The sequence below is a fragment of the Cebus imitator genome, unplaced genomic scaffold (genome assembly GCF_001604975.1).
Source record: "Cebus imitator isolate Cc_AM_T3 unplaced genomic scaffold, Cebus_imitator-1.0 Scaffold227, whole genome shotgun sequence".
Classification (NCBI taxonomy): domain Eukaryota; kingdom Metazoa; phylum Chordata; class Mammalia; order Primates; family Cebidae; genus Cebus; species Cebus imitator.
In genome coordinates this window covers 1,323,674-1,333,652 of record NW_016107542.1, presented here as the reverse complement: position 1 = coordinate 1,333,652, position 9,979 = coordinate 1,323,674, and the positions used below count along the sequence as shown (strand labels likewise).

Below are 9,979 nucleotides of genomic sequence, written 5' to 3'. Positions count from 1 at the left end.
GTGAATAGTGGTAATCCTTTCCTTTTAGTTCCATTAGGTTGTCGTACAGACACAGATACATGAACAGAGTTTCAAAAGGGAAACTCTTGGCCTATGGCCTGTGGCCATGGGTATTCTAACAAAGGAAAGCGCTCAGAATAAGGGTTTTCAGGGACTCTCAGGAACCTAAATCACTAAGAGGCACCCAGCCCTTGTGGAGCGCTACCCTTCTGTAAATCATAGTCTCATATTACCACACCTTGCTGGTGGCCTCGGGTTCTTTAGTAAAGCAGAGTCTCTTCCCTCAGTTTCCAGTGAATTCTCGGTGGAAATAAGTCTTATTCTCCCAAGGATTCTCTTTTTTTTTCTGTTCTCCCTCTGAAACCTGTTCTATTCCTAGTTAGGGAGTATCAGGAGGCCCTGTCTAATGCACATGGTGACTCTGCACTGACGCAGCCTTGCTGCCTGCCCTGCTCTCACCTGGTGCTCCAGTTTTCATAAACTTCTGCATTCTGCAAGAAATCCAGGTCTCTGCTTTGTACCCGTAGCTGTGTCTCTTTCTTTCCCATTTCGTTTATAATAAATATTTATGGAGTGCTTACTCTCAGCTAGGCATTGTGGTAGGTGTAAGAGCTACCTGCCATTCTCCCACTCTTTACAGACAAGCAAATCTGGTGTGTCTGACTCAAAGTTCATAGTCTTAACCATTCCATTGTTGGAAGAACATCGTTCTGGAGTTTTTGTCTTGATGAACATCTTCTCCTTCCAGGAACATAAGAAGATTTTATTTCATAGGCCCCTTGAAATGAGGCAAGACCTTGTGACTTCTGTGATCAATCCATTGTGAGCAGAAGTGATGTGTGTCACCTCCATGTGGAAGCATTTGAGAGATGGTGTGAGATTCTTTGTGCCTCTTCTTCTTCCTTCCTCAGTAAGTGTGGGAGTCCTGTTGTGTTGACAGTGTCGTGACATGCTATAGCCTCCTTCAGCCTGAGCCTCTGAATATATCTGAGGTGAGAATCTCTCCTGTCAGCCTGTGTTATACATGTAGTTTGAGCATAAAACAAACCCCTGTTGGTCAAAACCACTGAGCATTGAGTCTTTCGTATTGCAGAATGACCAAGCCTTCCCTAATTAATATGGCATTATTCCAAACACCTCCCTTTTACAATTTAGTAGGAGGAATATGTGCAATAAATATATAAGCAAACAAATACGTAAAATATTAGGAAATGATGAGTTCTGTGAAGAAAATAATACTGGGAAATTGGATGTAGAGTGACTTGGAGGTTGCCACTTACACAGCAGTGTTCAGAGACTCCTTGCAGAAGGGGTGGTAGTTGAACTGATGAGGCATAGCCACATAAAGATTGAGAAAAAGGAGCTCTGGCAAAGGAAACAGAAGTCTGAAGGTTTGAAGCAGATTGGATTGATCGTGTGTACTGTTCGCTCTGGTTACTTTTGATAAGCGGACTGTATGTCAGCAAGAAAGGAAGCAGGGAAATCAGTCAGGAGGCTATTGTGATAGAACAAATGAGAGATGGGGCATTAAGATGAGGCTTTTAGTAGTGAAGTTGCTGAAAAGTGACCTGACGCAGGATCTATTCTGGAGATGTCAGTAACAGAACTTGCTGACAGATTGGCTGTCGGCAGCAGAGGGAAAGAAAAATCAAAGGTCACCTCCCAGGTTTTTGGTCTGAGAAACTCAGTGCTATTTAGTAAAATGGTAAAGGGGAGGCCAGGAGCAGGTTTGGGAGTGAAAAATCAAGAGTTTGGTTGTAAGCATGTTAGGTTTGAGATGGCTACTTGCAGTCGAGTGGAGTTACCAGGCCGGCAGTTAGACATGTGCATCTGGAACTCAGGAGAAGCCTTATTTGGAGACAGTGTTGGGAGAATCAGGGAGCATACAGATGATAACTGAAGTTTAAGACTGTTTTCAAGATAGCATAGAGAAGAGAGGCAAGAGCAGAGAGTTTGAACATTTAAAAGTTGGACAGGGAAGAATGGGTCATCAGGCAGACTGAGAGCTAGAGCTGGACCTAGTAAGGGAGGAGGCATGTTGCTTGAAGAACAAAAGATGACAATTTGTGTCAAATGTGGCTATAAGTTCAAATGTGATGAAAAGAGAGATTTAGCCATTAGAATACCTAGCATGGTTATCAGTGACCTTGATAAGAGCCATTTCAGGAGTGAAGACTAAAAAGGATGTGACAAAGTAGAGATCTAGACAGCTTTTCCCAGGAGTTTCAGTGTAAAGACAGGCAGAAAAGTGGGGTAGGAGTGGGGTCCCTGTATATGAACCTCTGCCTTGACAGCATGCGTGACATCTCATGCCCTCCAACTTTGGTTAGACTTGCCTCCCCAGCTTGCTATTTCTAGACTCCATATGAGCTTGAGTCTTCTCTTGAATCCTGTGCCCAACACTGGGATTGTACACCTGCCAGAGAGACCACCCCAAGAGCAAATTTCTCCCTGCCAGAATCTCTACCTAAAGTAATAGTAAACCACATGTTCAGAAGAGATATGAAAAAAGGGATAAAGAAGAAATAAATAAATCTGTTCTTCACAAACTCAGAAAGGGTCTAAGGCACTTGATGGCAGCCAGTGATAATTCTGGATCCCCAAAAATGATGGCCATGAAGATGAGTGTGATGGTGAGAAAGTCACCTCATCAGCCATCAAGGTGATAGATGGTCATGATGCTGGGGATTATTTAAATTTAACAATTGAATTATTAAATACAATAAATTCAAATGAATTCAATTGTTAAACACAGTACAGTCAAACAGTTCAAAATTCAAAACATAAAATGGATGCACAGTGATGTCTCCATCTGATCCCTGTTTCCTACCTTCCAGTTCACTTCCCCCAAAGAAACTCATGTTATTATTTTCTTGTCATTCTTCCATATGTACATGTGCATTCTTCCCACCCTCCACCTCTTGACACAAGTGGCATTTTACCCACATGCTATGCTGAATCTGCAGAGCCAGAAATCTGCCAACATGGAGAGAATTAGGTTTCTGCAAATCACTAACAGCTTCTGAATTTATAATAATTTTTTTTTTTTTTTTTTTTTTTTTTTTTTTTTTTATTTTTTTTTTTTCTGGAGTGCATTTTTTTTTTTTTTTTTTTTTTTTTTTTTTTTTTTTTTTTTTTTTTTTTTTTAGAAAAGCAGTTGTTTCTTAGGTAGTAACCATGATAAGTAGAGTCTAAATTGAGTTCTTATGTGTCTGGAGTGTCTGTTGAATACAGCTGACCTATGAGGGGCAGAAGATACCTGGGAGAATAAATATAGGAGATGTGGCATTTGTGCCTAAGTATTCTGACAAAAGTCCCCAGGGATGTCATGGAACCTTATCATCACTGATGTATCCACTTGCCATCATCCCCTCCCTTTCAGAACTTCTGGGAAAGCCCTGCCCTCCTGCCAGCACACCCTTGGCTGGCTTAGGTCCTTGGCTGGCTCTCTCTGAAGTTAATCAGCTGCCAGAATCACCACCTGTCCCCTGTCAAAATTGGCCTTGTATTGCAAAATGCCTCCCTCTTGGCTGGCCATTCTTGCAATACTTCCATCAGCATTTACCATGGACCCAGGTCCCCATTATCCTAGTTTGATGTCCCACTTCCCACTGCTTGCCTGAGTCCCTCTCCAAGCAGGGGGCATGTAACTTTTAAATATGAACCAATTCTAATATTTAAAAACAATAGAGCCCGGTTTTTTAAATGACCACCTGACTCACCAAGAGAAGAGAAGCTACTCATTTTCTTTTCTTTTCTTTTCTTTTTTTTTTAGGGAAAACTTGAAAGCTTTTTATTTAATAACTAGTACTGGATAATGATGCCTACTTATTATTATTTTTTTTATTCTTTTTTTAAAATTGTACTTTAGGTTCTGGGGTACACGTGCAGATTACACATGGTTGTTGCATAGGTACACACATGGCAGTGTGGTTTGCTGCCTCTATCACCCCATCACCTACATCTGGCTCATTTTCAAATGATTCCCAGCTGTTATAATAGCACTGTGGGACTCCGGAAGGACTCCTGAGTCGCCGGATGTGACGCAGGCGGGGGGCGCTCTTGATCACCCGAGAAAGCGCAGAGAAGGCGGGTCCTGTGTGAGGTCTGGCAATTGGGGACAGAGCTGGGTGCCCAGGCCCGAACGCCCACGGCAGCACCAAGCCTGCACTCCTGGAGCACCCCAAGCTTTCCAACGCCATGGCCAGGGCACTGCACAGGCACATTATGTTGGAGGGGGAGCGCAAGCGGCAGGAGGAAGAGGTCGACAAGATGAAGGAACAGAAGATGAAGGAAGAACAGTAGGGAAGGAAGAGAAAAGAGATGGAAGAGAGAATGTCACTAGAGGAGACCAAAGAACAAAGTCTGAAGTTGCAGGAGAAGCTTTTGGCCCTACAGGAAGAGAAGCACCAGCTTTTTCTGCAGCTCAAGAAAGTTTTACATGAGGAAGAAAAATGGAGGCGAAAGGAACAGAGTGACCTGACCACCCCAACATCAGCTGCATACCAGCAGAGCCTGAGTGTTCACACAGGAACTCGTATCCTCAGCAAGCAGGGGAGCCCTGGAGGACACAATCGCCCGGGCACCCTCATGGCAGCTGACAGAGCTAAACAAATGTTTGGACCCCAAGTGCATATGACCCAGCACTACGTGGGCTCAGCAGCTGCCTTTGCAGGGACACCAGAGCATAGAAAATTCCAAGGCAGCCCTGGTGGTGCCTATGGGACTGCTTAGCCCCAACTTCACTATGGGCCCACACAGCCAGCTTATAGTCCTAGTCAGCTCCTCCGTGCTCCTTCAGCGTTCCCTGCTGTGCAGTACCTGTCTCAGCCACAGCCCTAAGCTGTGCACAGCCACTTTCAGCCTACTCAGACAGGTTTCCTCCAGCCTGGTAGTGCCCTGTCCTTGCAAAAGCAGATGGAACATGCTAACCATCAGACTGGCTTCTCCGACTCATCCTCTCTGCTCCCCATTCACAGGCTCTGCATCCAGCCCCTGAGCTCCTTGCTTCCACCCAGCTCCCTGTGCATATGCAACCAGCTGGAAAGTCAGGCTTTGCAGCTACCAGCCAACCTGGCCCTCTGCCCGCTTCATCCAACACAGCTAGAACCCATGATTCAACCACAAGTGATCATCAGATTATATCTTCAGCACTATGCCCCCCACCCCACCATGGGTGTTGGTACCCCCCTGTATGTCCCAGGAACAATAAAATCTACCTGCCACTGCCCCTGACCGTGCCTGAATAAAAAAAAAAAGCACCGTGCCTGAATAGCTCAGTCATCACAGAAGCAAGGAGGGCAGTTTTATTTTATATTTGACCTAGTAACAGAAATTGTAATTGGAAATCAACTTGAGATACTTAGAACAGCTACTTATAATCTTGTCAATTAACATTTGTGCATCACTTTACTCTTTATGAAGCACTTTTATGTACACTGTCGTAATACATTAGGGAGCGATGGTGGCTCCAAGCAGAGAAAAAAAAAAAACTATTATTTTATTGCCTAATCTTAGAAACAGGGAGGAAACAGGTTCTTTCAAAGGAGAATATCAAAGTAGACCACAGAGCTAAGCACAAAAGAAGCAGCATTATCATTGCCAAACTCAGAGAGGCTGAAATGAAAATATTGCCAATTCAAGAGAAACACATCGTAGGAAGAGGGTCAAACCAAAATGAGGACCCTATCACAGAATGTTCAAGATTGAAGGCTGATGAACAACTGTATGGCCAGAGTAGGTTTTTAGTTCTTTTATTTACCATATAGGTAACACGTAGCTTTGTATTAAAATAGAGCAACTACAGCTGAACCAAAAGAAAATGCGCGGTATATTTTAGGCTTTTCTGCCCAGTATCATTGATGGCCACAGCCTGAGGGAGAGTTGCCTGAAGTTTGTCCACACTAATGCCCCAATTTGTTTCTTCTTTCCTTTTTTCCCAGAGGAAAAAAAAAATCTTACTGGTTCCCTGTCTGGTGTGCTCCTTCTTCCAGTGGTTTGGGAATAAACATTTTCCTAGCTGTTGTTAACTCAGTAATGGACTTGACTGACGGTAGCCGCCTCTCCTGGAGAGTTGGTGTTCATAGTTGTCTCTTATCTCAAAGGCAACGGTGTATTCATGTAAATTGTGAAAGAATCTGGCTTGATTAATTTGATGGCAATGAGTGCCAAGTACAATTGTAATTCGTCACATCTGCTGATTCTGAATCACCAATTTTGAATAAATATTTCACTTTGGTGCTTTTCCTGAAGAGTCTTAAGAGACTGACTTCTACACATCTTCATGTATCTACCTCCATCCACACTGTATTTGCCTATTAGGTTTCCTTGCATGCAGTAGGTACTCAATACATGTTTACTGACTGAAAGTTCTCTTTCTTAGAGGATAGTGAGGCTACACTTTTGAATTGGGTGATTCAGTTGGCTTTGTCTTGCATGAACTAATCCAATATGAAAACATGTCCTGATGAGAAAGAGACAGATGAATTGTTGAAGACAGTTCTCCCCTTTGAGAGTAAATATGTGGGAATGTGTGAGGGTTTGTGGCATGGCTAAAATGTGATGAGTGTGACTGTGTGTGGAGTGTGTGTGTGCCTGTGGGTACACATGGGCATTATTTATTCCCAGACTATAAGACGTTCCCAGTATATGCCCCTTTTAGCAGAAGAAAGCACTTGGAATTCTTTCTTCTCTGACAGTACTTGTCTCAAGACCCTCCATTCTCCAGAAGTCTTATCTATTTTATGACAGTTGTGCCCAAATGCCTCAGTTGGAAATTGATCTCAATCTTAGAAAAAAACAGACTCAGGCCGCCCCGGGCAGGACACAAGTGGAAAGTGATCTTTCTGAAATGAAGATCAGGGAGAATGAGGAAATGGAATGAGAGCAGGAAAGCAGCCAAGGAGATTAATACTGGCCTAGCTCTTCTGGAACATGGTTGAGGGACTTTCTCTGGAAAGTTCTAACAGTGTTAAGTCAGCCCAAACCCCCTCCTGGCCCAGAGATGAGGTGAGAGGCAGGTATGGAGGCAAGAGAGGAAAATAAGTGCAAAAAGAAACTGAATTAGAGGAAGAAAAGAAGAGAAGGGAATTCTAAGTGAAAATCAATTGATGGAAATAGTAAAGATTTATCAGTAGCCAAACAAATGTTTAGACTTTTCCTAGGTGGCTGTAAAAGAGTGCCTACCTGTATACCTGCCCACCCATCTATTCATCTATCCCACCTTTTTCCGAAAGGATTTAAGCTAGTTCCATAAAGTGTATGTAATGATATGGTATAAACTATAATTAGGCAAAATTGCACAGAAACACAAGGATGGGGACAAAAATGAAGGCATGAATGGGGCTGGCCACACACACTATGGCTGGATCATGTGCCTGTCTATGGAACTGCCCGTGACAGTGAGAAACAGTGATACACATAACTAGAGTGAGAATCTTGCTGAACCTGCGGTCTTGGCCTGTGGCATGTGCCTTCCTCTCCAGATCTGCCTCTATGATTAAGTCTTGCTTGGACTCAGCCACACCCAGTGGGCTTTGTGGGATGGCCTCTATATGCAATGGGTAGCAGGGGGAAGTTGAGCTAAACGTGTTTGTTTGTGAGTATCATATATGTTAAAACCCAAATGCAAAAATTGCTTTACTTGCATAAGGCAAATTAAAGAAAAAAACCTGTCCAACTCTAGAAAAAAAAACCTTGTCAGAGGTTGTAAAACAGCAACATTAATTTTTTCAAAGCTCAGAAAATAGCGGATTTTAACCTTTTTTTTTTTTTAGTGAGTTAAAAAATCCCACGATTGAAAAGTGTGTTGGCAGAGCCTGTGAGGTTCTTTTCTTATCTGACATCTCCCTCTACTGACAATACCTTCCCTCACTTTCCCTTTGCAACACAGCAGGGAAGTCCTTTGAAAGTGACATGCCTGTGAAATGCGTTTGAGTCCTGGTTCACAGATTGGAGAAGGACCAGGTTTTATGGGGGAAGATCATAGGTTCCTTATGGGTCTTGGAGAACTGAAGCCTTCTAAGTTCAATCAGCAATAGGATTCATGTGTCTGGAGCTCAGAAGAGAGACCTCAGACAGAGATAGAAGTGAGAGAGTGGCCAGCAGGAGCAGATGAAAGGCAAGAGGAGGAGGAGGATGCCCTGACCTTGACAGTCACACACAAAGGCCAGGCAGATGGGGAGGAGCAAAACAACATACGTTCAAGTCATTCGTTCCTGTGATGCTTTTGCAAAGCATTTCATACGAAGGGCCGTCCATCTTTGACTTACATAATTCCAGTATTGGGAAACTCACTCTTTCATTGCTGTTTGACAATTCTTATTGTTAGAAGGTTATTACTTCGATGAGCTGGAAGAATCTGGTTCCCCACCATTTCCGTTCTTGTTTTCTCATTCTGCTGTTCAGTGTGATAAAGATAGAATCTGTCATCTCACACGTTTATCCAACAAATGCTTCCCCATGAAAATCTCATGAGACAAATGTGAGTAAATGTTTAAATTGCCCAGATCAATGCCTTTTTCCCTACCCTCTCCCACCTCATTGTAAGCCTTTGAGAACATAGACTGTGTCTTATTCCCTTCCCCACCAGCCTCTGGTCCATCAGACATTTCAGAGAGTGTTTCTATGTAGTAAGTTCTTCTTGAGCATAATCTATTTAGATATCACATCAAATGAATGAGTAACAATTATTATCAGCCCCATTCACAGATAAGAAAATGGTTTAGAGAGAGAAACTTGTACAACGCCTTATAGGAACTGTGTGGTAGAGCTTGACTTGGATACCATGTCTCTCTGATACTGAGGCTTGGGGCAGTTAAATCAATGTGATCTTAATGCTTTTGCCAACTAGACACCATGAGGCACAGAAAAAGACCACAGTAGTGTTCACTGGATTGAGTTAATCTGTGGTAGTACCTACTTGGAAATTGGTAAAGTGAAGTCAACAGCATATAGATGAAACAGGTAAGACTGTCTCTAGAATCAAGCTTCTCCTCCACTGAAGTGACTGACTCTTCCTTATCTCAGATCAGCCCCCATAAAGCAGCCCCCATCCCAGCTTGCTCCACCAGCCTCAGTCAGCAGTCAGTTCTATCTGGCTCCATCTATGGCCCTGTCGTCTCCCTCCAGCCCTCACACCAAGCCTCCATCCATACAGGGTTTCTATTGCCCTAATGGTTTGATCAGTACTTCCTGCTCCCATCATTCTAGATTCTTTCAAAGAGCAACAGATTCCTGCTGGTTATATTTTGAATGTAATGGGCTTGAGCTCCCCACTAACAAGCTGTGTAACCTTGAATAAGTTATGTACCTCCTTTGAGCCTTGAGTTTATTGTCTTTAAAATAATGGGCCAGGCATGGTGACTCATGCCTATAATTACAGCATTTTGGGAGGGTGAGGTGGGAGGATCACTTGAGGTCAGGAGTTCAAGAGGCCAGCCTGAGCAACATAGTGAAACCCCATCTGTACAAAAACTTTAAAAACAAAAATATTAGCCAGACATAGTGGTGTGTGCTTTGTACTCCCAGCTACTTGGGAGGGTGAGAGGAGAGGAAGTTACAGGAGATCAAAGCTGCAGTGAGCTACAATCATGCCATGGCACTCCAGCCTGAGCGACAGAGCAAGACCCTGTCTCTGTTTAAAAAATAAATAAAACAGGAATGAGAACTATTACTTGATAGCATGCTGTGACTTTAACTAAAAATGTAAGTTAAATGTGCAACAGACTGTAATCCCAGCACTTTGGGAGGCTGAGGTGGACAGATCCCGAGGTCAAGAGATCAAGACCATCCTGGCCAACATGGTGAAACGCTGTCTCTACTAAAAAATACAAAAATTAGCTGGGCATGGTGGCGTGCACCTGTAGTCCCAGCTACTCGGGAGGCTGAGGCAGGATAATTGCTTAAACCCAGGAGGTGGAGATTGCAGTGAGCCGAGATTGCACCACTGTACTCCAGCCTAGCTCCTGGTGACAGAGCA

General features: G+C 43.4%; 1 protein-coding gene across 1 annotated transcript; it reads left to right on the top strand.

The window, feature by feature from the left end:
* The first annotated feature begins 4,042 nt into the window (after positions 1 to 4,042).
* On the top strand, positions 4,043 to 5,231 carry LOC108281424 (G protein pathway suppressor 2-like). The gene has a single exon (XM_037727297.1). The coding sequence runs from the start codon at positions 4,324 to 4,326 to the stop codon at positions 4,732 to 4,734; it is 411 nt and encodes a 136-aa protein (XP_037583225.1). The 5' UTR covers positions 4,043 to 4,323; the 3' UTR covers positions 4,735 to 5,231.
* Positions 5,232 to 9,979: the final 4,748 nt, after the last annotated feature.

What these genes read in the sequence shown, in the direction of transcription:
- LOC108281424 (XM_037727297.1), top strand. Translation starts at nt 4,324, where the DNA reads ATGGAAGAGAGAATGTCACTAGAGGAGACCAAAGAACAAAGTCTGAAG.